The 27404-nt window shown below is 41.3% G+C and overlaps 1 protein-coding gene across 3 annotated transcripts in view; it reads left to right on the top strand.

Annotated features, from left to right (window-relative positions):
• The window catches only part of LOC140715871 (synapse-associated protein 1-like), a 46826-nt gene extending 19463 nt beyond the window's left edge, over positions 1 to 27363 (top strand). For 2 of the 3 annotated variants that reach the window (XM_073028354.1, XM_073028356.1), the window contains 5 exons: positions 3743 to 3882; positions 11422 to 11567; positions 11781 to 11833; positions 16990 to 17140; positions 24018 to 27363. In XM_073028354.1, coding sequence (XP_072884455.1) covers positions 3743 to 3882; positions 11422 to 11567; positions 11781 to 11833; positions 16990 to 17140; positions 24018 to 24148 — 621 coding nt within the window. In that variant the 3' untranslated portion in view covers positions 24149 to 27363. The remainder of the gene's footprint in view (positions 1 to 3742; positions 3883 to 11421; positions 11568 to 11780; positions 11834 to 16989; positions 17141 to 24017) is intronic. The other variant, XM_073028355.1, reaches the window with a different exon arrangement.
• Positions 27364 to 27404: the final 41 nt, after the last annotated feature.

The following is a 27404-nucleotide window of genomic DNA, read 5'->3' on the forward strand; positions in this document are numbered from 1 at the left end:
AAATCCAAGCAACACACACAAAGTGCAGAGTTCCTTCGGCATTTTGTGTGTGTTGCATAAATACTACATTGTAGAATCAGGATCAGGTTGAATATCACCAGCATATGTTGAGAAATTTGCTGTCTGCAATACATAGTAATAGAAAAAACTAAATTACAGTAAAGATATATAAATTAGTTACATTAAGTATGTATTGCAAAATAGGAACAGAGTAGGCAATTTAGCCCCTGGAACTTGCCCCACCATTTAAAAAGATCATGCTGATCTGACTGAAATCTCAGTTTTGACATCCTTGTCTACTCGGGTTAACGCTTCAACCTTGTCTTATCCACCTCTGCCTCGAAAAGATTAAATAACTCTGCTTCCACCTTTCTTTGAAGAATGGTTCCTAAGATTCTCAACTCTTAGGGACTTTGAAAAAATTATATAGATGTTTAGTGGAGAGTGTATTGACTAGCTGCATCTCAGCCTGGTATAGAAAACCTGACGCCTTTGAACGAAAAATCTGACAAAAGATAGCGGATTCGACCCAGTGTATTACCGGTAAAGCTTTCCCAACAATTGAGCACAACTACATGAGAAGCTGTTGTAGGAAAGCAGCATCCATCATCAGAGATCCCCACCACTCAGGTCGTGATTCTTTCTTTCTGCAAGAAGGTCCAAGAGCTGAGTACTTGAAGAATTATTTGCTTTTAGTTCAGATCTCCAGCATTTTCAGGTATTTTACTCTTTGATTTCACTAAACTAAGTTCACTGATACTGGCGGCATAGTAGTGTAGGGGTTAGCATATGAAATGAATGAAGTTAGGAAATGAATTAATTCGGAAATACTAATATTGGTTGATAAAATTAAAGCAATTGATAAGATTTATTCAGTGACCCTTAGCAAAGAACTTTATAAAGAAAGAGTTGAACTTCAAATGGAGCATAGTTTGTTATTATCCTCTTCGATTGAAAATCAGTTAATTAAATCTAGAACCCAGTTTTATGTACATGGAGATAAATCTGGCAAATTATTGGCTAATCAATTGAAAACTGCTTCAGTTAAATGACAAATTACTAAGATTCGTAAACGAGATGGTGCTTTGACGATTGATCATAAAGAGATAAATAAAGCCTTTTAAGTTTTTTATAATTCTTTATATCAATCAGAATTTGTTGAGGATTCTTCTATAATGGATGAATTTTTAAGAAAATTGAATATCCTAAAATTAACTACAGAAGATAGTGTACTTCTAAACGCACCTATTACGGAAACCGAAATAAAAGAGGCAATTTTTTCAATAAATTCAGGTAAAGCCCCTGGTCTGGATGGTTATACTGCAGAATTTTTTAAATCCTTTTCCTCTATACTCTCTCCTTGGCTTTATAAAATTTTTAAAGATGTATTAACTGTAGGTAAATTGCCACAATCTTTTTATGATGCCTCTATTTCTCTAATTATTAAAAAAGATAAAGACCCCACTGAATGTGCATCCTATCGGCCTATATCTTTGCTGAATATGGATTTTAAGATTTTTACCAAAATTTTGGCCACTAGATTAGAAACTATATTACCTCGAATTATCTCTAAAGATCAGACTGGATTTATTGAAAATCGTTATTCATCTTTTAACATCAGAAAATTGATTAATATTATTTATACTCCTTCATCCAAAATACCAGAATGTGTCATTTCTTTAGATGCTGAAAAAGCATTTGATAGAGTTGAATGGCCATATTTATTTAATACATTGCAGTATTTTAATTTTAGTTCGAAATTTATATCATGGATTAAGTTAATATATTACAAACCTTTGGCTTTGGTTTTCACCAATAATCAAAGATCTTTTTCTCAGTTATTCTGAGGTACGAGGCAAGGCTGTCCTTTAAGTCCTTTACTATTTGACATTGTTTTGGAACCTTTAGCTATCGCCATTCGTGAATCACCTAATATTTTGGGTATTACCCGAAGGGAAGGGATTTATAAGTTATCATTATATGCTGATGATTTGTTACTACATATATTTGACCCTGAGAGATCTATTCCTGCTATTTTATCCTTGCTTGCTCAGTTTAGTAGCTTTTCTGGTTACAAACTGAATTTTAATAAGAGTGAATTATTTCCATTAAATAATTTATTAATTATAAACACTTTCCTTTTAAAGTTGTCACAGATCATTTACTTATTTGGGTATTAAAATTACCAAGAAACATAAGGATTTATTTAAAGTTAATTTTTTACCTTTAATTGACCAAATTAAGCAACTTGTTACCAGGTGGTTTCCATTATCTTTGTCATTGGTTGGTCGAATTAATGCTATTAAGATGATAGTGTTACCCAAAATTTTATATTTATTCCAAGCACTACCAATTTTTATTCCTAAGTCTTTTTTTATATCAAAAACTCATTTACCTAAAACTCATTTTTTTAGATATTTGCAAGTTAGAAATTTCTTGAATAATATGTTACAGTCTTTTCCGAAATTATGTCCAATGGACATTACGGAAATTTTTTTAGCTCTGAATCCTTGCCAGAAGGGTTTAGTAGCCACCATTTATAATATGATCATGAAAATACAGCCGGAAGTATCAGAAAAAATTGAGAAGAAATGAGAAAAAGAACTTCATTGCCTTATACCCACTGAGCAGTGGGAGAAAATTTTACAATTAGTCAATTCCTCTTCTATTTGTGCTAAACATGCCCTAATACAACTTAAGGTTGTACATAGGGCTCACATGTCCAAGGATAAACTTGCTCGATTTTACTCTCATGTTAATCCAACCTGTGACAGATGTCATTCTGAAGTAGCTTCATTGACCCACATGTTTTGGTCTTGCCCTTGTTTGCAAAATTATTGGAAAGATATTTTTGGTACTATTTCAACAGTTCTGAATATCAAATTGCAACCGCATCCTATTACTGTAATTTTCGGTTTACCAATGGTGGATAATATTTGTTTATCCCCCTCAGCTTGACGGATGATTGCATTTGTTACATTAATGGCTAGAAGATCTATCCTATTGAATTGGAAAGAAATCCTCCAACTATATTTCAGTGGTTTTCTCAAACTATCTCTTGTTTGAGTTTAGAAAAAATTAGAAGTATTGTCTTTGATTCTTCAGTTAAATTTGAAGAAACTTGGAGACCATTTATCCAACATTTTCATATCAGTTAAACTGACTTTTCCTAAACCCTGCTTCTATTATCCTTAATTATTTGGATGGAGGTGCGGAGTTATTGACGCTACTGTGTATATTTGACATAATGCAATGGCCCATGTTGGTTAGGTTTTTTTTGGGGAATTTTTTTTCTCTTCTTATTTACTCCCTTTTTTCGTAATTACTATGAGTTTGGGAGGTTATATATGGATTATCATCTATATGAATGTATACTTAACCTATTAATTATGTACTTTCAAACTCTCTGTATTCATGTTTCATTTATGTTTGTTTAAAAGTAATAAAAAGATTTAAAAAGAAAAGAGACCAAGATCACCCTTGTCATATGACACGGCACATAATGAAGATGATGAATCTAATCTGATAACTGAAAGCCAATAGCTATTTAAACTCTTTCATTGACCTATAGATTATGTTGTGTGTGTGTGGATAGAACAGGTGCGATTGAGTAAGAAAAGGCAGCTAATTTTTGTAAATTTTTCCTTAATACTTAGTCCAAGCTCCCAGAGAGGTAAATTATCTACTTAATCAAGAAGCTTCTGGGCTTGTAAGAAACTGAGTGCTTCCTTTGCTTTCCTAGGATCGCCGGAACTTTCTGCAGGACCCTCCTGTAGGTGTACGATTTAATTTTGATTTCAACGCCGTGGCGCCTGTTGCCATGGTGATGCTCCGGGAGGACGAGCTGCTGAGCAAAATGCGTTTTGAGCTTGTCCCTAAACTGTAAGTGAACAGGAATGTTTACGCTTTCCCCATTGTAGACCACAAGACATAGGAGCAGAATTGGACCGTTCAGTCTGCTGTTCCATCATGGCTGATTTATTATTCCTTTCAACCCCATTCTCCTTCCTTCTCTCCATAACCTTTGACGTCCTTACTAATCTGGAACCTACCAACCTCCGCTTTAGATATGCCCAGTTACTTGGCCTCCACAGCAGTCTGTGGCAATGAATTCCACAGATTCACCACCCACTGGCTGAAGAAATTCCTCCTCATCTCTGTTCTAAAGGGACATTCTTCTATTCTGAGGTAGTTTGCCATGGTTCGAGATTCTCCCACAAATGGAAACATCCTTTCTACATGCACGCTATTTAGGCCTTTTAATATTCTATAGGTTTCAGTAAGATCCCTCCCCTCATTCTTCTAAACTCCAGTGAGTACAGGTCCAGAGCCATCAAATGCTGCTTGTACATTAACCCTTTCATTGCCAGGATCATTCTCATGAATTTCCTCTAGACCCTTTCACCAATGCCAGCATATCCTTTCGTAGATAAGGTGCACCATTTTCCAAGTGCAGTCTGACCTATACCCTGGGACCGCAGCTATTTACAATATACATTAATGATTTAGATGAAAGGATTAAAAGTAACATTAGCAAATTTGCAGATGACACAAAGCTGGGTGGCAGTGTGAAATATGAAGAGGATGTTAGGAGAGTGCAGGGTGACTTGGACAGGTTGGGTGAGTGTGCAGATGCATGGCAGTTGCAGTTTAATGTGGGTAAATGTGAGGGTTATCCATTTTGGTGGCAAGAACAGGAAGGCAAATTACTATCTGAATGGTGTCAAGTTAGAAAAAAGGGAAGTACAACAAGATCTAGGTGTCCTTGTTCATCAGTCACTGAAAGTAAGCATGCAAGCACAGCAGGCAGTGAAGAAAGCTAATGGCATGTTGGCCTTCATAACAAGGGGAGTTGAGCATAGGAGCAAAGAGGTCCTTCTGCAGTTGTACAGGGCCCTGGTGAGACCACGCCTGGAGTATTGTGTTCAGTTCTGGTCTCCAAATTTGAAGAAGGACATTCTTGCTATTGAGGGAGTGCAGCATAGGTTCACGAGGTTGATTCTCGGGATGGCGGGACTGTCATATGTTGAAAGATTGGAGTGACTGGGCTTGTATACACTGGAATTTAGAAGGATGAGAGGGGATCTGATTGAAACATATAAGATTAGTAAGGGATTGGACACGCTAGAGGCAGGAAACATGTTCCCAATGTTGGGGGAGTCCAGAACCAGAGGCCACAGTTTAAGAATAAGGGGTAGGTCATTTAGAACAGAGTTCAGGAAAAACTTTTTCACCCAGAGAGTTGTGGATCTGTGGAATGCTCTGCCTCAGAAGGCAGTGGAGGCCGATTCTCTGGATGCTTTCAAGAAAGAGTTAGATAGAGCTCTTAAAGATGGTGGAGTCAAGGGATATGGGGAGAAGGCAGGAACAGGGTACTGATTGTGGATGATCAGCCATGATCACCACCATGATTAGTGGTGCTGGCTCAAAGGGCCGAATGGCCTACTCCTGCACCTATTGTGTATTGTCTGTAAAGCCTCAGCATTACATGCTTGCTTTTATATTTAGTCCATTTGAAATGAATGATAACATTGCATTTGTCTTTCTTACCACCAACTCAACTTGCAAGTTAACCTTTAGGGAATCCTGCACCAGGACTCCCAAGTCCCTTTGCATCTCTGATTTCTGACTTTGCACCCTGTTTAGAAATTAGCTACATCTTTATTTCTTCTGCAAAACTGCATGACCATACACTTCCTTTCATGGTATTCCTTGTCCCTCCTCTTTGCCCTTTCTTCTAATCTATCCAAGTCCTTCTGAAAGCTCCCTGCTTCTTCTACACTGCTTGCGCTTCCACTTATCTTTGTATTGTCTGTAAACTTGGCCAAAATGCTGTCAACTTTGTCATCTAAATCACTAATACATAACATGAAAGGAAGCTGTCCCAGCACTGACCCCTGAGGAACACCAGTAGTCGAGTCGCTGGCAACCAACCAGATAAGACCCCCTTTATTCCCACTCTTTGCCTGCTGCCAGTCACCCGATCTTCTGTCTATGCTAATATCTTTCTTGTAATATCACGCACTCTTATCTTACTCAGCAGCTGCGTGTGCGGCTCCTTATCAAAGACTTTTATCCACAAATATTACTATTTGTGTCTCCTGCTTGCATTTGCTCCAGACATGAGTAACCACTCTTAATCGCTCTCTAAGTCAGCACCACAATTTCTTGTGTTGGGTAGCACAACTAGTTCCAACTGCAGACACAAGACTGCAGATGAGACAACAGGCAGCAACATGGGAAAGCAGGAGGAAAGATCTTGACCTGAAACGTCGATTATCCATTTCGTTCAAACAGCAGAGGTGCAGAGGGACTTAGGAGTCCTCGTGCAAGAGTTGCAGGAGGTTAATTTACAGGTTGAATCTGGTAAAGAAGGCAATTGCAATGTTGGCATTTATTTCAAGGGGAATAGAAAAGTAGGTTTCAAGGAGATAATGCTAAGCCTTTATCAGATACTAGTCAGGCCATACTTGGGAGTGTTGTCAACAGTTTTGGGCCCAGTGTCTCAGAAAGGATGTGTTGTCGTTGGAGAAAGTCCAGAGGACATTCACGAGGATGATTCCAGGAATGCGGCTGTTAACATATGAGGAGCGTTTGGCAGCTTTGGGCTTGTACTCATTGGAATTTAGGAGAATGCATGGGGATCTCATTGAAACCTACCAAATGTTGAAAGGATTAGATAGGTTGGAGAGGATGTTTCCTATGGTGGGGGTATCCAGAACTAGAGGGCACAACCTCAAAATTGAGTGGTGAGTCTTTAGTACAGAGGTAAGGAGGAATTTTTTAGCCAGAGAGTAGTGAACCTGTGGAATGCCCTGCCACAGACTGTAGTAGAGGCCAAGTCTGTGTGTATATTTAAGGTAGAAGTTGATCGTTTTTCTGATCAGTCAGGTCATCAACTGTTAGGAGAGAAGGCAGTGTATGGGGTTGAGTGGGATCTGGGATCAGCCAAGATGGAATGGCGGAGCAGACACGATGGGCTGAATGGTCTAATTCTGCTCCTATGTCTTATGGTCTTCCATAGGGTGACATGATAGTGTAGTGTTAGTGATTGGCATAATAATATTACAGCACCAGTAACCAAGGTACAATTCCTGTAAAGATTTTGTACATTCTCCCTGTGACTGTCAATGCTTAAACAACAAAGACAAGATTTTCGTTCTTTTTAACAACTTTACTTTCTCCATTCACATTCAGTACTCAAGGGCTGCCATTTTCTTACCCTCAATCCCCTTCATATCATCATACACTTGCCCATAACAGGGAAAGTGCGCATCCCAACTAAATGGTTATGTAGCCCAGGTGAACAGAACTTAACAGTGCCTGAGTGGGTATTTTCCCATGGTCCGAAAATGTACGGTTTAGTGGTGTCCGTGCTTGGTTGGGGGCTGGCCTCCCTGTTGGACATTGATAATGTAAGATGCCACAGGCCTGTTTCCTATATATATATAGTTTGTTTTTTGCGAGACTTTTTTTCTCTGCCTGCTATTTTGAATACGCTCTGAATGTTTTGCACCTTAGCATCAGAGGAACGCTATTTTCTTTCAGTTGTATTCATGTATGATTGAATGATAAGAAACTTGATTTGATTTGACAATTAGTTACATGGGTGTAATTGGCCGGCATGGGCTTTTGGGCCAGTAGGGTCTATTACTGTGCTGTATCTTTAAAATGAAAAAGATAGTGCATGACCTGCTGAGTTCCTCCAGCTTTTTATGCATTGCAAATACTCGAACAATAGCCTCGTGATCTCAGTAACCTGGGTTCAATCCTGGCTCCAGTTCTATTGTCGTGTATCTTTTGCTAGGTCTTATTGCAAGGCTCAAAAACAAAACAGAGTAGATGGGTTCAAAGATATGTTTATTGCTGACAATGATAAGAGATGCCTCTACTGCTCATGGATGGAGGCTGCTTCTGATTTACAGCTGACAAAGTTCATCTTTTTGTACAAGTTTTCAGGCTATGCTTTGGCTGTTATCTGTTTTGCGAGGTCAGCTCTACCACTTCAGTACAGCAGCACTTCTCAAGGCCAGCAGTATATCAACCTCCCCTTAGTTACACAATGAACAATGATTAAGGACAGTGCTTGCCTCTGGACACGTACACACTTAGCTTATAGCAAAGCACTATGGGATTATACAGGTTCCATTTTTGTCACATTACAAAATTGAATACATTAAAAATCTCAAAAGTTTTGAATATATTTCACACCATCTTGAGTTAAGTTTGCATGCTCTCACTGTGACTGGATGGATTCCTTCCAGGTTCTCTGGTTCGTCCCACATCTCAGAAGTGTAAGGATTAGTACGTTAATGTAGATTGTAATCCTAGTGTGTAACCCTGAGATAGGGAGACGTTGATGAGAACGTGGGGTGTATAAAATAGCCTAGGGTGGGTTCTAAACACAAGATCCTGAAGATGCTGGAGATCCAGAGCAACACATGCATAACGCTGGAGGAACTCAGCAGGTCAAGCAGCATCTATGGTCAAGAATAAATGTCGTGGTTTTTCGTGCCTCACAAATGACCAGGAGACGCAGAAGATTCCTCAAGAAGGGTTAAACTTTAATTTGCAAATCAAAGCTGAGACAGTCATTGAGCTAGTCGCTGATTGCCTTCCCCCCCCCCCCCCCCCCCCCCCCCCCGATCCCCGGACACTGCAGCTTTTATAGCAATCTCTAGTTGCATACATCATGTCCCTTTTGTTCCTATCAATTGGCTTAATCATGTTTTAATCTACATCTCTTAGCTACCTCTCATTAACACACCATTGTCTTCTACATTTTTAAGACTTCGGTCTCCTACCAAATTGGATACATGCATAGCAAATAATAGTCCTAGGATTATGTGACTTAATTATGTTCTAATCTACATCTCTTAGCTACCTCTCATTAACACACCATTGTCTTCTACATTTTTAAGACTTCGGTCTCCTACCAAATTGGATACATGCATAGCAAATAATAGTCCTAGGATTATGTGACTTAATTATGTTCTAATCTACATCTCTTAGCTACCTCTCATTAACACACCATTGTCTTCTACATTTTTAAGACTTCGGTCTCCTACCAAATTGGATACATGCATAGCAAATAATAGTCCTAGGATTATGTGACTTAATTATGTTCTAATCTACATCTCTTAGCTACCTCTCATTAACACACCATTGTCTTCTACATTTTTAAGACTTCGGTCTCCTACCAAATTGGATACATGCATAGCAAATAATAGTCCTAGGATTTTGTGACTTAATTATGTTCTAATCTACATCTCTTAGCTACCTTTCTTTAACACACCATTGTCTTCTACATTTTTAAGACTTTGGTCTCCTACCAAATTGGATACATGCATAGAAAATAATAAACTCAGAACTGAGCAATGTTCTAATCTACATTTCTTTAGTTCTTTAGCTACCTCTCATTAACACACCATTGTCTTCTACATTCCTAAGATTTCATTCTACTAAATTGAGTGCATGCATAGCAAATAACTGACTTCATAGTTAAAGTTTATACTTTTATACTCCAATATAAACAGTCGGCGTTTTGGCCTGAAACCCTTCAGGACTAGGATAGGTCCACTGCTTTAACAAAAAACAGGAGGGGCTGAATTGTCTCCATCTTTTTATGGCATGGTTTGCACCCTGCCCTGGGCATTTCTTTTGTTATATCTATTTTGTTGAAGAAAATATGTGCTCCAATTAAGACTTTTCAAGGACCAGATTTGCAGCTCAGATCTGTTTATCTTGGTTGTATAACTAAGGTTAGTTGTTCCTTTGTTTAGCATTGGCAAGAGTATTTTCGCATTGTCATTGGTAAATGCAGCAAACTTGCCAGGATAAATCCATATGTGCCAACAGTCTTTGGCCTAGATTCACAAGTTGTTCATTTCAGTGAGACAGTTCAATCAGCCGGTCGGTGGTGTAGTGGCATTAGCACAGGACTTTGAGGCTAATGGTCCCAGGATCGAATCCGGCATGCTTTCCATCTCTGCTGGTTTGAGCATTGATCTCGTAAAAACCAGGAGACGGCAAAAAAATAGCTGCCTGATGCACCACAAAGCATGAAAAGGAATAACAAAACAACAAACAAAAATAGTCGTGGACAGAGTCCTTACCCATTTATTTAGGCATAATTGTGTTTTGTAAGTTGTATAAGACATTGGTAAGTATTGTGTCCAGTTTTGGTCACCTGCCTACGGGAAAGAGTACAGAGGAAATTTACAAGGATGTTGCTGGGTCTGGAGGACCTGAGTTACATGCAAAGATTGAATAGCTTAGGACTTTAATCCTTGCAACCTAGAAGACTGAGGGGAGATTTGATAGAGGTATACCAAGTTATGAGGGGTATTGATAGAGTATGTGCATGCAGGCTTTTTCCACTGAGCTCGGGTGGGACTAAAACTAGAGGTCATGGTTTAAGGGTGAAAGGTGAGAAGTTTAGGGGGACATGAGGGGAAACTTCGTCACTCAGAGCGTGGTGAAAGTGTGGAATGAGCTTTCTAGCGCAAGTGGTACATACAAGCTCGAGTTTAACGATTAAGAGAAGTTTTTATAGGTACATGGATGGAAGGGCATTGTTCCGGTACAGGTTGATGGGAGTAGGCAGTTTAAGTGCTTCAGCATGGACTAGATGGGCTGAAGGGCTGCTTCTGTGCTGTACTTTTCTACGACTATGACACATCGATGGGAATATACATGCTGAAATACACAATCTTGTGTGGCAGAGAAGAAGTAAGTTCTCGGCTATTACTGGAAAGGGAAATAATATTTTTATTTAAGAAAAAAGTTTAAAGTAAGCTTATTATCAAAATTCATATGTGTTATCGTATACCACTGTGAGATTTATTTTACAGAATCATAGGAAAGTACAGCACCAAAACTGACCCACTGGATGATAAACCTGATTCTGATACAGCTCTCTATTGTGGATTGAGAGGTCCGGAAGAGGGGAATCGTGATTGGGAAAAGGGGAAGAGAGCGCGGAGAGAAATGTTCTGTAATAAACCAATTGTTTGAAATCAAATGACCTTTCCTGGTGTCTCAGGGCTGGGTGTATCTGCATTCGTGCCAACCCCACCCTAGCATCCTTCTCTACCACCACCCCTCCCACAGCGCTCCACCCTCACCGTTCCCAGCATCTTTTGCTCTTGCCAGATTTACAAACTCACCTTCCGCTCCACAATAACAAATACAGTGCTGTGCAAAAGTCTTAGGCACCCTAACTATATAATACACGTTTGTATATATGTGTGTGTGTGTGTGTGTGTATGTATGTGTGTATATATATATACACACACACACACACCCCTAAGACTTTTGCACAGTACTGTATGTTTGGGAAATTATGAAATTCTACAAACTGAATTTTTATTTCTATAACTGGAAGTATGTTTTGAACTAACTCCATTTCTTTCTTTGCAGTATAAAGGAAGAGCAGTTCTGGAGAAATTACTTTTACCGAATCTCTCTCATTAAACGATCAGCACAGCTCTTGTCTTTAGCTGCCGGGCAACCTGTAGGCTCCAGAGAGGAACCAAATCATTTGGAAAGCAACTTTCCCACTACAGGTGCTCCATTCTTGAATCAGTATAACAAAATGGATAACTTTTCTCTGTATGTTTCAATATTGCAAGTGAGATTTCATGATCTCTCGCTGTACACAAACCAACTGCAGTCTGTCCTTGAATGAGAAATAAATTGATCAATTTGCACTTTTAAGATACTTCACACTTCAGTCAGTTTTGTATACTAACAATCTGCTTTCCTTCTCTTACATTCAGTGCTTTCGAAGACGTCCCCGGTGCCAATGAGAAAATCCGAGGAATCTGTAGGGGTAAGTTTTATGAGATTGTCTACCCTTCTCACGCATCTTAGAATTTGTTTTAATCAATTTTCATGACAAAATCAAAGAGTATAATGAATTTATTTGGGGTGTAGTGATAAACACAATGCTTTACCGTACCAGTGATCTTGGTTCAATTCCCGCTGCTGACTCAAGAGTTTGCATACTCCCCCTGTGACGGTATGGGTTTCCTCCCAGTCCTTCAGTTTCCACCCACGGTCCAAAGACACACCAGTCAGTAGGTTAATTGGTCATTGTAAATTGTCCCATGATCACTGCTTGGTATAGAAACGCCAAATGCCTTTGAATGGAAAATCCTACAAAAGTTAGTGGGTTCAGCCCAGTCCATCACGGGTAAAGCCCTCCCAACCATTGAGCACATCTACATGGAACACTTTTGTAGGAAAGCAGCATCCATCATCAGAGATCCCCACCACCCTGGACATGCTCTCTTGCTGCTGCCATCAGGTGGAGGGTACAAGAGCCTCAGGACCCTCACCACCAGGTTCAAGAACAGTTAGTACCCCTTATAGTGTTCCCGTGCAGGGAGTAGAAACTCTGAACCAACACCAAGTTAAACCGAAGTCATTGAGGACAGGATCGCAGTAAGATTAACCGTTTACTGTTCACTCTTCCACATTAACATATGGTGAAAACTGTTGATAAAACAATACAAAATGTATACAGTATTTGTTTCCTTCTTGGCATCACATTTACATCATAAGTCCTTGTAAAAGTAAAACTACAACAAACTATATTACATTAAAGTCTCATTAAAGTACAACATACAGTCAGAATTTACCTACGCCATCAACAGCTTTAAATACACTTCAACACAAACTTTTCCAGCAACGCTTTCAATAGCACAAGAAAATAAACTTTATCAACCGTCAACACGAGGAAATCTGCAGATGCTGGACATTCAAACAACGCACACAAAATGCTGGTGGAACACAGCAGGCCAGGCAGCATCTATAAGGAGAAGCACTGTCGACGTTTCGGGCCAAGACCCTTCGTCAGGACTAACTGAAAGGAAAGATACTAAGAGATTTGAAAGTAGTGGGGGGAGGGGGAAATGCGAAATGATAGGAGAAGACCGGAGGGGGTGGGATGAAGGTAAGAGCTGGAAAGGTGATTGGCGAAAGTGATACAGAGCTGGATAAGGGAAAGGATCACGGGACAGCAGACCTCAGGCGAAAGGCGGGGGGGAGCACCAGAGGGAGATGGAGAACAGGCAAACAACTAAATATTAGTTAACAGGCAAACTCAGGTTGGAGGAACAACACCTTATATACCGGCTGGGTAGCCTCCAACCTGATGGCATGAACGTTGACTTCTCTAACTTCCGTTAATGCCCTTCCTCCCCTTCTTACCCCATCCCTGACATATTTAGTTGTTTGCCTGTTCTCCATCTCCCTCTGGTGCTCCCCTCCCCTTTCCAGCTCTTAGCTTCATCCCACCCCCTCCGGTCTTCTCCTATCATTTCGCATTTCCCCCTCCCCCCCACTACTTACAAATCTCTTACTATCTTTCCTTTCAGTTAGTCCTGACAAAGGGTCTCGGCCCGAAATGTCGACAGTGCTTCTCCTTATAGATGCTGCCTGGCCTGCTGTGTTCCACCAGCATTTTGTGTGTGTTGTTTATCTATCGTCATTACTTTTAACAGAATCAGCATTAACGTTTTTACTTCAACATATCAACTGTCATATGAACTTACGGCGTTGCTTCTGTGATGTTTCTTAGTGCATAGAAATGGAACTTTCTTCACGTTGATCCGACACACACAAGCCCCCGCCTTCCCGTTTCTCCAAACCGGTATTTACCCGCAAGACGCGGCAAAACCAGGTGCGACGTCATCACATGCCGCGATACATCACAGACAATGAATTTACCTTCAACAACTGCAATGTAGTTATCAACCTTAACTTTAACCAGAAAATAGTTACAAACGAGGTACGAAAGCAAAAATGTAATAAAGCTAAATAAATGCCTTAAGGGCAACACACCCCTCAACCATCAGGTTCTTGAGTAAAGGGGGATAACTACACTCATTTACCCCATCACTGTAATGTTCCCACAAACAATGATCTCTGAGGATTTTTTATCTCGTTCTCTCATGTTCTCGTTATTTATTGCTATTTATTTATATTTGCATTTGCACAGCTTGTTGTCTTCTGCACTCTGGTTGATCTTTCATTGATCCCGTTGTAGTTACTATTCTAAAGATTTGCTGAGTATGCCCGCAGGAAAATGAATCTTGAGGTTGTATATGCTGGCATATATGTACCTCGATAATAAAATTTACTTTGAACTCTGATTAGGCTAGGAGTAAATTGGGGGATTGCTGGGTGGTGCAGCTGGAAGGGCCTATACCTCACTGTATCTCAATCAATCAACAGATAAATAAATAAATAAATTCTGTTAACCAAGCAAATGGGTCATTTGAACGATACTGCCTTGCAACTCTGATTCCAAATTTGCCGGAGATGAATACATCTGATCCAGCTGTAGAGAAGATTCTGCACAAGAGTTCCCACATCATGTCAAGATTGAGCCCAGCTCCTATTACTAGTTTGTCCCATCTGGACAGCAAGGACAGGATTCAGCTATGCATACACACCCTGTCAAAGGAAGGCACTTGCTGTGAAATATTTATAAATTCAGTTATAACTAGTTTTACTAGTGATCATCGTCATTATGCACCATGTGGTATGACGTGGGCAATCATGGTCTATTACCGTGATTGTTCGTGGCAAATTTACCTCTTCTGTGGTTCCTTAAGGTTGTTATAGTTGGGGGCGGTAATGGAGACGAGCTCTCACTACCTATTAAATGCTCCCAATGGCGTGCAACTCAGATAGCCTCTGACAACCAAGTCCAGCTCCTGGCCTTCACATGTGGCTTAGCTACTAAGCCTGGCAGATCTGTTTCTACCTACAGGAGAAGTGGCAAAGGCGGGTTACTGTCACCTTAAAACCGGTTGTTTTTGCAGCTGGGGCCCGTAGGCTGTGGTTGGCAGCTCATCTAGGAGAAGGAAAACTCTGATCTCAAACCCCCACTACCCACTCATGGGGAAAGCTTCAGGAGTAAACCCTGAGGGAAAATTCTGGAGTTGGAATTCCTACGGCAGTCCTACGTTGAGTTCAACACTGACTGGCAACTCGTGCGATGCTGCTGGTGCCAAACTGCTTCTGTTCTTTTGGGTTTATCAGATGAGTGGAGTGGGGGAGCTTTCCAAATTGCTCTCCATATTGTAATGCCCTGGCTTGCATGTCTAGACAGCTGGGACGCAACATCCATGGTCAACCCTGACGGATGAAGGTCTCGTCATTACGCTTCTGCCCATCTGCCTATCACCTCTCCCTGGTGCCTCTCTTCCTTTCCATTCTCCCATGGTCTACTCTACTCTCCAACCAAATTCCTTCTTCTCCTGCCTTTTTAATTTTTCATCTATCACCTCCCAGCTTGTTTCATTGGAAAGGGGTTCAGAGGAGATTTACCAGGATGCTGCCTGGTTTAGAGAGTATGCATTATGATCAGAGATTAAGGGAGCTAGTACTTTACTCTCTGGAGAGAAGGAGGATGAGAGGAGACATGATAGAGGTAAACAAGATACTAAGAGGAATAGATAGAGTGGACAGCCAGCACCTCTTCCCCAGGGCACCACTGCTCAGTACAAGAGGACATGACTTTGAGGTAAGGGGAAGAAAGTTCAAGGGGGATATTCGAGGAAGGTTTTTCACTCAGAGAGTGGTTGGTGCGTGGAATTCACTGCCTGAGTCAGATACACTAGTGAAATTTAAGAGACTACTAGACAGGTATATGGAGGAATTTAAGGTGGAGGGTTATATGGGAGGCAGGGTTTAACAGTCGGCACAACATTGTGGGCCGAATGGCCTGTACTGTGCTGTATTGTTCTTTGTTCATCGCCCTCCTCCCTCCCACTTACTTATTCTGTCGTCTTCTGCCTTCCTTTCCAGTCCTGATGTAACGTCGACTGTTTATTCCCCTCTGCAGATGCTTCCTGACCTACTGAGCTCCCCTAGCATTTTGTGTGCATGTTCCTCCAGATTCCCAGTATCTCTTGTGCATTAATTGGTCATTGTGCGTTGTCCCGTGATTTGGCCAGGGTTAAATCGGGGGTTTCGAGCAGTGCAGCTTGAAGGGCCAGGAGGTCCTATTCCGCACTGTATTTCAATAAATAAATAAAATAAAGACTGACAAACTGTGTAACAAATAAGACTGCGATCAAGAGTTGTAAAACAATCCATGAAGGTTACTCTTTAGGCCATAGTATCAGTTGAGAGTGGTGGTGATTGAGTTTTTCGTGCTAGGTGGTCGTAGGGTAATAATTGTTCCTGAACCTGATGTGTGGGTCTTAAGGCTGCTGTAGAGGTGAGTAGAGGGCATGGGCTGGATGCTGGAGTTTGATAGTGGGTGCTGCTCTCTTGTGGATGTGCTAAATGGTGGGGAGGCATTTGTCTGTGATGGACTGGGCTGTGTCCACCTCTTTCTGTAGCCATTCCATTCCTGGGCATCCGTCATCCCATATCAAGCCTTGATGCAACTAGTTAGGACACTACTCTCCACTGTACATCTGCAGTCCATGCCAACCCCATCTTATACCTAATCTCATCTACCTGCACCTATACATAAGAAACAGGAGCAGGAGTCGGCCATCTGGCCCATCGAGCCTACTCCGCCATTCAATAAGATCATGGCTGATCTGGCCGTGGACTCATCTCCACCTACCTGCCTTTTCCCCATAACCTTTAATTCTCCTACTACGCAAACATCTATCCAACCTTGCCTTAAATTTATTTACTAAGGTAGCCTCCATTAGGCAGAGAATTCCACAGATTCACCACTCTCTGGGAAAAGCAGTTCCTCCACATCTCCGTCCTAAATCTACTCCCCTGAACCCTGAGGTTACATCTCCTGGTTCTAGTCTCACCTACCTGTGGAAACAGCTTTCCTGCCTCTATCTTATCTATTCCTTTCATAGTTTTATATGTTTCTATAAGATCTCATCTCTCCTGGACCCTATCTCTCCAGTCCCTTCCCATCCATGTACCTATCCAAACTTCCCATATACCATTCTATATGTTCTATCTGCATGCTGCAAATAAACTTGTTTTCCTTTATAGGTCCACCCTTCAGAAGAGTTTTCAATAATCCCAACCGCTAATGAGTTTGTGAGTGACGCGTATGGCACGTTGTCGCTGAATCAAGAAGACGTCTCGAGGGAGATGGAACAACTGGGCATGAGTGCTGGTCAGCCAGCGCCTGTTGACAACGGTACGTAGAGCACAAATACAAATCGCACCTGTTTTGTTTTAGCTGTATTTGCCACACGAGTACCAAAACATGAAGTGAAATACATCATTTGCATCGATGGCCTGTCCAGTCCAAGGCTGGGGGCAGCCCGCAAATGCCGTCATGCTTCCGGTGCCAACTTGCTAACCCTAACCAGTATGGCTTTGGAATGTGGGAGGAAACCAGAGCACCTGGAGGAAACCCACGTGGTCATGGAGTTACGCTAACCACACCCTGCGGCCCTATGAGAGGCACAGTAGTATGGCTGCCAGTGGTATTGACTCACAGCTCCAGCCACCTCGTGTCATTCTTGACCTCAGATGCTGTCTATGTGGAGTTCACACGTTAAATTTTGATTTTATTGAGATGCAGCGCAGAGTAGGTTGAGCCACACCGCCAGCAATCCCTGATTTAATCCTAGCCAAATTATGGGATAATTTATAATGACCAATTAACCTACCAACCAGTAAGTCTTTGGACTATGGGAGGAAAGCCATGGAGAACATACAAACTCCTTATAGGCAGCGGTGGGAATTGAACCAGGTCACTGGTAGTGTAAAGCGTTGTGCTAACCACTACGCCACCCTGTTCTCTCTATGGCCATGATGGTGCCCTCTGAGTGCCTCAGTTTCTTCCCATTATCAGGCACTGTAAGTTGCCCCTTGTTAATGCTCCTTCTGGCTATATTTCATTAAGAGTTTTGGAATGTCGCCTCAAGCACTCGGAAATTTGAGAACCATGGAGGGCATTCTGACTGGCTGCATCACCGTTTGGTTTGGGGTGGGGGGGTACTACACAGGATCAAAATAAGCTGCAGAGAGTTGTAAAGTTAGTCATCTCCATCATGGACTTTAGCCTCCAAAGAATCCAAGGAGCGACACCTCAAAAAGGCGAAGCACATCACATCAGTAAGAATTCCCATCACCCAGGACTTGTCCTCTTCTCATTGCTACCATCAGGAAGGAGGAACAGAAGTCTGATGGCACACACTCAACAATTCAGGAACAGCTTCTTCCCCTCTGCCATCCGATTTCTGAATGGACATTGATCCCGTGAACACTACCTCACTACTTTTTTATTTCTGTTTTCAAGGATCCATTGAGTGAAACAGATGACACAGATTTTAAAATGGGTACATTAACTACATAAATATTTAAACATCAACAGTGGAACACTAAACTGGGCTTCTAGCTAACCAAGTGTCCATCTAAACTACACAAAACCAGAATACTGGACGTTCAGTTACCCTTTACTCTAGGCTTGGGTCCCAGAGCGAGGAATGAACTGATGTTTGGATGATTTAAACACCGGGCCAGATAGATTGAAAAAGCAGGGCATTGGGGCCAGAGACGAGGGTCAGGCCATTTCTGCTCACTACTCTGCTGTGTGCTAAACTGAAGCAGAGGCTGTGGCCTGCTTCTGAAGGCTCATTGTTCAAAATGCTATTTGCTTACTTTTATTGTTTTCATGCTCTGTTTTTCATTCTCTCTCTGCACATTGGGTATTTGTTTTTTTTAATTGTTCTTTTGTGTTCCTGTGGTTTGTGGCTGCCTGGAAGGAGACAAATCTCAAGGTTGTATAATGTGTACATACTTTGATAATCAGTGTTCTTTGAACTCTGAACGTGTCAGTGTCAATCTTATTGGAAGATAAAAGACTTTTCTCTTCCGGTGGCATAATATTTTGCATACAACTCCTTAAACAATTACTTAGTTTCATTAAAGCTGTGGACATATCATTATTTCTCTGTCAGGATATGTGTTATTTATGTTTTCCAAGTATATAATGTCATTCCTTAGTTTTTTTCATAGTTTAAAAATGCAAGTGCAAACTTTCTCGTTTTCTATTTACAACCATTGTTGCATTTTGTTTAGCAGGAGTCCTGTTCGGTTGCTTTCAGCATGGTTCTGGGGTTGAATTACATTTTAAAATAGACAATTTGAAAAAAAAAACAGGTTTACAACAAGATAAGACCGTAAGATATAGGAGCAGAATTAGGCCATTTGGCCCATCGAGTCTGCTCCATCATTTCATCGTGGATGATCCATTTCCCTCTCAATTCCAATCTCCTGTCTTCGCCCCATATCCCTTCATGCCCTGACTAATCAAGAATCTATCTACTTCTGCCTTAAATGTACATTAAAACTTGGCTGCCACAGGTGTCTATGGCAACGAATCCCACAGATTCACCACTCTCTGGCTAAAGAAATTTTTCCTCATCTCCATTCTATTCTGAGGCTTAGTCCTCTGGTCTTAGACTCCCCCACAGTAGGAAACATCCTCTCCACATCCACTCTATTGAGGCTTTTCAACATTTGATAGATTTCAATGATGTCACCCTTCATTCTTCTGAATTCCAGTGAGTAGAGGCCCAGAGCTGTCAAACGCTCTTCATATGATAAGCCTTTCAATCCCAGAATCATTTTCATAAACCTCCTTTGAACCCTCTCCAATGTGAGCACATCCATTCTAAGGATGTGCTGTTTATAGTCTGAACTATCTTAATGGAAACTGTTCTCTTGTATAACTCAAATTACCAACAAAACAAGTTTGAAGTATGTATATTATATACAACCCTGAGATTCATCTCCTTATAGGAACCCAATAGAACCCATTAACAAAAATAAGACAATCAAACACCCTATGTGCAGGGAGAAAGAACAAATTGTGCAAACAATAAAAGTAAGCAAATAACATTCAGAACTGAAGTTCACAATAGGAAGTCCACAGACCTGAAGCCAGCAGCCAATTCAGGAGCTCATTAGTTGCAGGCCACAGCCTCAGATCAGCGTAGAGGCAAGTATACCTCACAAAGCGGCGACCTGAATGAGCCAGTCCCTCGCCTCCAGCCTCAACACCCAACGTTTCGATCTGGCCTGCGCTGAAGTTGACCAAATCTTGGATCAGTCATTCCTTGCTCCCGGACCTGGGCCCTGTGGCTTCAATACTACCTGAGGCCCAGGCCTTGTCACTTCAATTTGGCTGACCTTTCCAGTTCGATCAGTGCTTAAATTGATCAGTGTTCCCTCGCTCCCAGGACCAGGCTCTGCCTCGACTCTGCTCACCTCACCTCGATTCTTCCACATCAAATTGTCTCCGTGTCCGCCTGAGCAATGGCCAAACATTAGCTCATTCCCCGCCCTTGTGCTCGGGCCAAGCCGCCTGGATTTGACCTGTACCGCCACGCTACAGCCATTCTGCACCTTCGAGCTGCAGTTCCCACCGCAATGCCAGGTCATACAGCGGTTCCAACGCTCAGCTCTGAAAGGGGAGTTACGAGCTATTGATTACAGTGATGGTTTACCAGAAAAAGTGTGATTAATAAGGTAGGTAGTAGTTACCACTAGGTTAGTAGTTAGTAACCTAAATATTAGTAGCAATTATTTACAAGCTAAATATGCTTATAAATTGTATGGCATTTTTAATACCTCAGTAATCTTTTTGCAGTTCCACCCTTTTTACTCAAATGGGCTGTTTCTCTAAGCTTAGTACACAGTTTTCCAGTTGAATCATTCAGTGACTTTTGTTGAGTCCACCCTTGCCTGAAGACAGTTCAACAAACTGGAAGAACTTGGCGAGTCATGGTGAATCCGTCAGAGTTTCGGGGCGAAACCCTGATTCAGAATTCAGTGTGGAGATGGAGGAGGAGGGGAGTGGAGAGGCAGTTGGCTGAGCTGTCGGCCATCTTCCCTCTCTGGTTGACCTGCTGTGTCCCTCCAGGAGATTGATTGTCGCTCCAGATTTCAGCATCTGTAGTCTCTTGTGTCTCTGATAAAGAGTACTTCAATAAAGTTGCATTACAGGACATCTTCATGTAATGTCAAGGTGTTTTAACTTGATAAACTGTTCTTCCAAATGCTGGAGTGAAGTATTGATGAGTCTCTTTATCAATCAAAATCAAATTTGTTAACTATATGTATATTAAATAGTTAAGTAAATAGTGCAAAATTGAAATAAAAAAATAGTGAGGTAGTGTTCATGGGTTCAATGTCCATTCAGAAAGGAAGCATGTGTTCCTGACTCATTGAGTGTGTGCTTCAGGCTCCTGTACCTCCTCCCTGATGGTAGCAATGAGAACAAGGCATGACCTGGGTGGTGGGGGTCCTTAATGATGGACACCACCTTTCTGAGCATCGCTCCCTGAAGATGTCCTGGATACTATGGAGGCTAGTGCCCATGATGGAGCTGACTGAGTTTACAACTCTCTGCAGCTTATTTTGAACCTGTGCAGTAGCCCCCTTCCCCCCCCCCCCACCAGATGGTGATGCAGACAGTTAGAATGCTCTCCACAGTACAACTGTAGACATTTACAAGTGTTTTAGATGACAAACCAAATCTCCTCAAACTCCTAATTAAATATAGCTGTTGTTGTGCCTTCTTTTTAGCTGCAGCAATATGTTGGGCCCAGGATAGACCCTCAGAGATATTGACACCCAGGAACTTGAAATTGCTCACTCTCTCCACTTCTGAACAATGTGCAAGACAAGCTTTTCACTGTATGGGACTGACAATGATAAACCAGTTCCAATTCCAATATTGGTCAGGATATTGTCTGGACTTTATTTATGAAGTAATAATATGGGGTATTTTATGTAGAGCGGACAGGGCCTTGCTTAATCAAAAGACCAAAGTTTATCAATCTACAAGAGATACGTGTATATTTTTATACTCATTTCCTGCTCTGTCAGATCTTAATGGAATGGTCTTCTGTAAATTTTCTAATGAGCTGTTGGTACCGGGTGGCAGGAAACATTCTTCATCCACAGAATAGATAGACTGAATTTACAGATTGAAGTCACAGCTGTTGTAAAATTAGTCCACATTCAACAACAGTTTATCAATGCAGATCAAAAACTTTGACATAATTTTGGCTCCAAATGAATATGTGCAGAAATTATCCGTGAACTATGGCCCCATGGCTTGAACAAGTCAGACCAGTCTGGTCATTTTCTTTGGATGCCCTGGTTAGATAGAGTCTTAGAGCACTAAAGCACAGACGCAGGCCCTTCTGCCCATCTAGTCTATCCCAAACCTAACCCCATTGATCTGCACCTGGACCATAGCCCTCCATACCCCTCCCATCCATGTACTTATCCAAACTTAGACCATAAGATATAGAAGCAGAATTAGGCCATTTGGCCCATCAAGTCCACTATACCATTTCATCATGGCTGATCAGCCCCGGTGTCCTGCCTTCTCTCCATATCCCCTATTGCCTTGATCCATCAAGAATCTATCAATCTCTGCCTTAAATATACATAGACCTGGCCTCCACAGTTGCCTGTGGCAAAGAATTCCACAATTCATGACTCTGGCTAAGGAAATTTCTCCTCATCTCCATTCTAAAAGGATGCCCATCTATTCTGAGACTGTGTCCTCTGGTCTTAGACTCTCCCACCATATGAAACATCCTCTGCACATCCACTCTGTCAAGGCCTCTTGAAGTTTGAGAGGTTTCATTCTTCTGAATTCCAGTGAGTAGAGGCCTAGAAACATCAAAGTCTCCGCATATGACAAGCCTTTCAATCCCAGAATCATTTTCGTGAACCTCCTTTGAACCCTCTCCAGTTTCAGCACATTTCTTAAGCTTCTCGTAAATGTTTCAATCAAAACTGCCTTCACCACTTCTGCTGACAGCTCGTTCCACACTCTCCGCACCCTCCGTGTGAAGAGAGTTGTTTTCCAATTATTTAGGATTTTTAAATTCTCAAGTGCAGAGATGATTCCATCATGACTCTTAGAACCGGGTAATGTCAACATAGGGATTGTTTAGACAGACTGAGGAATTCTAAGAAATCAAGGTGTAAGGAATGTTTCTTTGAAAATATTCGGTATTTACAGTCAGAACAATAAGCCGTGTGGACCTGTGCCCTACCCCATAACCTGACCTTGTCCTCAGCTGGAATGCACAAATGCATTAATTTTATGTGCAGTTACCGGATAATAATTGAAAATGGGAAATTAACTCTGTGGAGCCTGATTATCGGCTTGCTGCGGCGCTCTTTGACTCTATATTAGTTCATCCATTATGTGCTGTGTTGTATGACGTGGGTGATCATGGTCTTTCCATGACCGTGATTGCTCTTGGCAAATTTTTCTACAGAAGTGCTTTGCCACTGTCTTCTTCTGGGCAGTGTCTTTACGAGACGGGTGACCCCAGCCGTTATCAATACTCTTCGGAGATTGTCAGCCTGGCTTCAGTGGTCGCATAACCAGGACTTGTGATGTGCACCAGCTGCTCGTACGACCATCCACCACCTGCTCCATGGCTTCACGTGACCCCGATTGGGGGCTAAGCAGGTGCTACACCTTGTCCAAGGGTGACCTGCAGGCTAGCGGAGGGAAGGAGCACCTTACACTTCTTTGGTGGAGACCAGCTTCTGCCTTCAATGTAGAAGATTGAGAGGCGATTTGATAGAGTTATACAAAATTATGAGGGGTATTGTTAGGGTAAATGCAGGCTTTTTCCACAGAAGTTGGGTGGGAACTACAACCAGAGGTCATGGGTTAAGGGTGAAAGGTTAGAAGTTTAAGGGGAACACGAGGGGAAACTTCTTCGCTCAGAGCATGGTGTGTGTGTGTGGAACGAGCTTCCAGCACAAGTCACACAGGCGAGCTCTATTGCCATGTTTAAGAGAAGTTTGGACAGGTACATGGATAGTAGGAATATGGAGGGCTATGGTTCTGGTGCAGGCTACTGGAAGGAGGCAGTTCAAATGGTTTAGGCATGGACTAGATGGGCCAAAGGGCCTGTTTCTGTGCTGTTCCTCTCTATGACTCCACTCTGACTCTCTGTTGATGGTTATATTTAATGTTTATCTGTACATGTTCACAATTTATTCTTGTTTTCCTCTCCCAGCAGATGACATTCCCGAGTGGGAGAAAGAGCTGCAGAGAGAACTACAGGAATTTGAAATTGTTCATGAAACAGTAAACGTTAGTGAAGCCTGGGAGAAAGAAATAGAGGCGTTGCTTCGAGAAGAGGACTAAAGGGCTTGCAGGAGGAACCTTGATCTGTTCCATTGACCCAAGGAAGCAGTATTTGATGAACTAATTTTCTCAAACTATTTCCAATGAGATAAAGAATACATATTTGGTTCATAGTAAGATTTAAGCTTTAAATATCTCAACACCACCAGCTTAATAATAATAATCTTATTTATCGAGCACTTTCCATACAGCTGATATAGTTCAAAGTGTTTTACAACAGGATAAAGTGTAAACATGAAAATAAAAGACAGGATAATTAAATAGGTGGCACTTAAAAGAGCATAAGATATAGGAACAGAATTAGGCCATTTGGCCTATCGAATCTTCTCCGCCATTTCATCATGGCCGATCCATTTTCTCTCTCAGCCACAATCTCTTGCCTTCTCTCCATATCTCTTCATACCCTGACTAATCAAGAATTTACCAACCTCTGCCTTAAAAGTCACAATTAAGTCTGCATTCCTTATAGTCTAAGGTGTTGAATTCCACGGTTTAGGAGCATAGTTCAAAAAAGCTGACCTGCCAATTATCATTTGAAGGAGGTTGTTTAAATTTAAGAGACCAGCGGTAGACAAAGCTCGAGCAGCATTATTTAAAATGAAAGCAATTCTGTGATGTCCTTCACTCCCAGATCATAAAGAGCTTTAGAAACAAGTGAGAGAACTTTATAATCAATTCTCAAAGGTACAGGAAGCCAATGTAGTGTTCCGATATGAACAGAGTCACCAGAGAGACACTGATTCTAGTGGATATAGAATTGTTTCATTCATCAAAAGTGAGCAATAGGCATCATATTGAGACACTCTTGGAAGAAGAGGCCTCCTCGGCCCAATATTACACAACATTTTAAAATGCTAAAGATCAAAGTTAACAGCATGGCAATTCTATAGTTAGGTATCTATAATGCTTCCTTTGAATTACATGTAGTTTCCAAACACCACTTCCTTTGCACCCACACTCTAGACACCCAAAATGAATGTTAATCTCCACTGACTTCATGCATATGCAGGCTTCTGGGGTTAAATGGAAAGCCATTGTTCAGAACTGCATTTCAATTCAATCTGCAGTCCTGTTAAAATTAATATTTGACATAGACCATAACTCTAGAATGTACCCTAACAGCAGAGAGGCTAGGACAGCAGTGATATGTTCCCTCATCCTGGTTTTAGTTTAAAGCTTAATTAGCTCAATTTTTGCTGAATTACTAATATTCTCAATGCATTATCTGCTCTTTATGATTTTTTATTGTTAATATGATATTCTGTATAATATGAGAAAGAGAAGGATCCATATGTGCTTTAGTTTATCTGTGGTTATCAACTGCAACCAAAAGGCAGATAATTTCTTTCGCTGCAGTATTTCACCTCCCTCTGCAGAAAAGGGTGTGAAACCTGCCTCTTTCCTCTTCACGGCCGACACTCAGGCTGGCCAAAAAGGGCCACGATAGGCTGCAGTCTTTGTAGTGTGGTAGGTCACCAAAGTAAGGCATAGGGGAATCCCACAGTTCCTTGCAGGCCAAGCTGCAGACACCCAGAGAGCTAGTTAGTCAGAAGGGCCTTTCTGTGGGTGTGTAAACCTTCAGGAGAAGATGCTGGTTGGTTCACTTCATCTCCTCAACAAATACAATGTGTCAGAAGGAGAGCAAAGAAAAATTTGCCTAAAGGCAGAAAATTAGGTAAATATTTTTCAGATAGTCTAATTGTGAACCATTTAATTGAAACACATGGTAGAGTCTTCAGAACTGGCCTTTTATAAGAGTCTATTTCCCCCTCAGATATTCAATCATTACTTCTACAAATAAGGATTGAAACATGCTCAGAAACAGTACTTCAAAGTATAAAAGTAAGTTTTATCAAAGTACACATATGTCACCACATACAGCCCTGAGATCCATTTTCCTGTGGGCATACTCAGCAAATCTATAGAATAATTACTATAACAGGATCAATGAAAGATCAACCAGAGTGCAGAAGACAACAAACTATGCAAATGAAAATATAAATAAATTGCAATAAATAGCAAGAACATGAGATAAAGTGTCCTTGAAGTGAGATCCTTGGTTGTGGGAACATCTCAATGGATGGGGCAAGTGGGTGTAGCCCTTTTGTTCAAGAGCCTGATGGCTGAGGGGTAGTAACTGTTCTTGAACCTGGTGGTGCGACTCCTGAGCCTCTTGTACCTTCTACCTAATGGCAGCAGTGAGAAGAGGTCATGGGTGGTGGGGATTGCTGATGACGAATGTTGCTTTCCTACGAAAGCATTTCATGTAGGAGTGCTCAGTGGTTGAGAGGGCTTTACCCGTGATGTGCTCGGCCAACTCCATAATCTTTTGTAGAACTTTCTGTTCAAAGGTATGGACAGGATTCTTCCAGATTTACCTGTACCCTGCCATTTTATTAAGAAAGGAATCCTAGAATGCTGAGAGATCAAGTTATTTAATAGTGTTGTTATATTCTGTTTATTTGAGGGGGACTGTTGTGAAAGCGTAATATACTTTGAGTGTAACGGTCTCAAAGCTTCAAAGATAGACTTAATAGTACAAGAGTGAACTAAATGTATTTAATTGATTTTTAAAAATTCTATTAATGCCTTACATAAATTGTATTATATAAATTGTATTATGGTTGGGTTGATTTGTACTCCAGTCTTGGCGATTTACTTGCAAGTGTTCCGTCACCACGCGAGGAGACATCGTCGGTGCGCCGTTGATTGTGGTGTGTCCTCCGAATGGCCGGCCTTCGCATACTTTTCAATCAACTGACTGGACGTTATCGTGATGTGGGGAGGAAATCCCTTCGCTGAGTGGTTGTGTGGCGACCTTCATTCGCTGTGGTCTGGACTTTTGCCCGCATCGGCTCATAAACAGGATCAAGGTCCATGTATTTGTTTATTCCCGGAAAACCACGCTTCTAGGAATTCCCTTTCATGCCGCGTGTTCGCTTGCATTCGTGACTTTCACTGCTGCTCAGTATTATGTCTATGGTTACATTTGAAACTTTGTTTTATAAATTGCATTTGTATATATGCTTTCACCCAAATGCTCTCAGTGAAGATTACAACAAACAGCAAGCAGAAATGGAAAGGTAATTGATAAGAGAAATTGCTAATTAATGAATGTATCTGCACTCACAAAGTTTTGATATCAGACTGACTGAGTGAGTGGGCTATATGGTGTCAAGATGAATAAAGTATTTTTTTAGAGATGAAAAATCACATGACTGCTGCACTTTGAAACTTCTTTTAAATCACTTTTTTG

Source organism: Hemitrygon akajei, chromosome 24 (assembly GCF_048418815.1).
Source record: "Hemitrygon akajei chromosome 24, sHemAka1.3, whole genome shotgun sequence".
Taxonomy (NCBI): Eukaryota; Metazoa; Chordata; class Chondrichthyes; order Myliobatiformes; family Dasyatidae; genus Hemitrygon; species Hemitrygon akajei.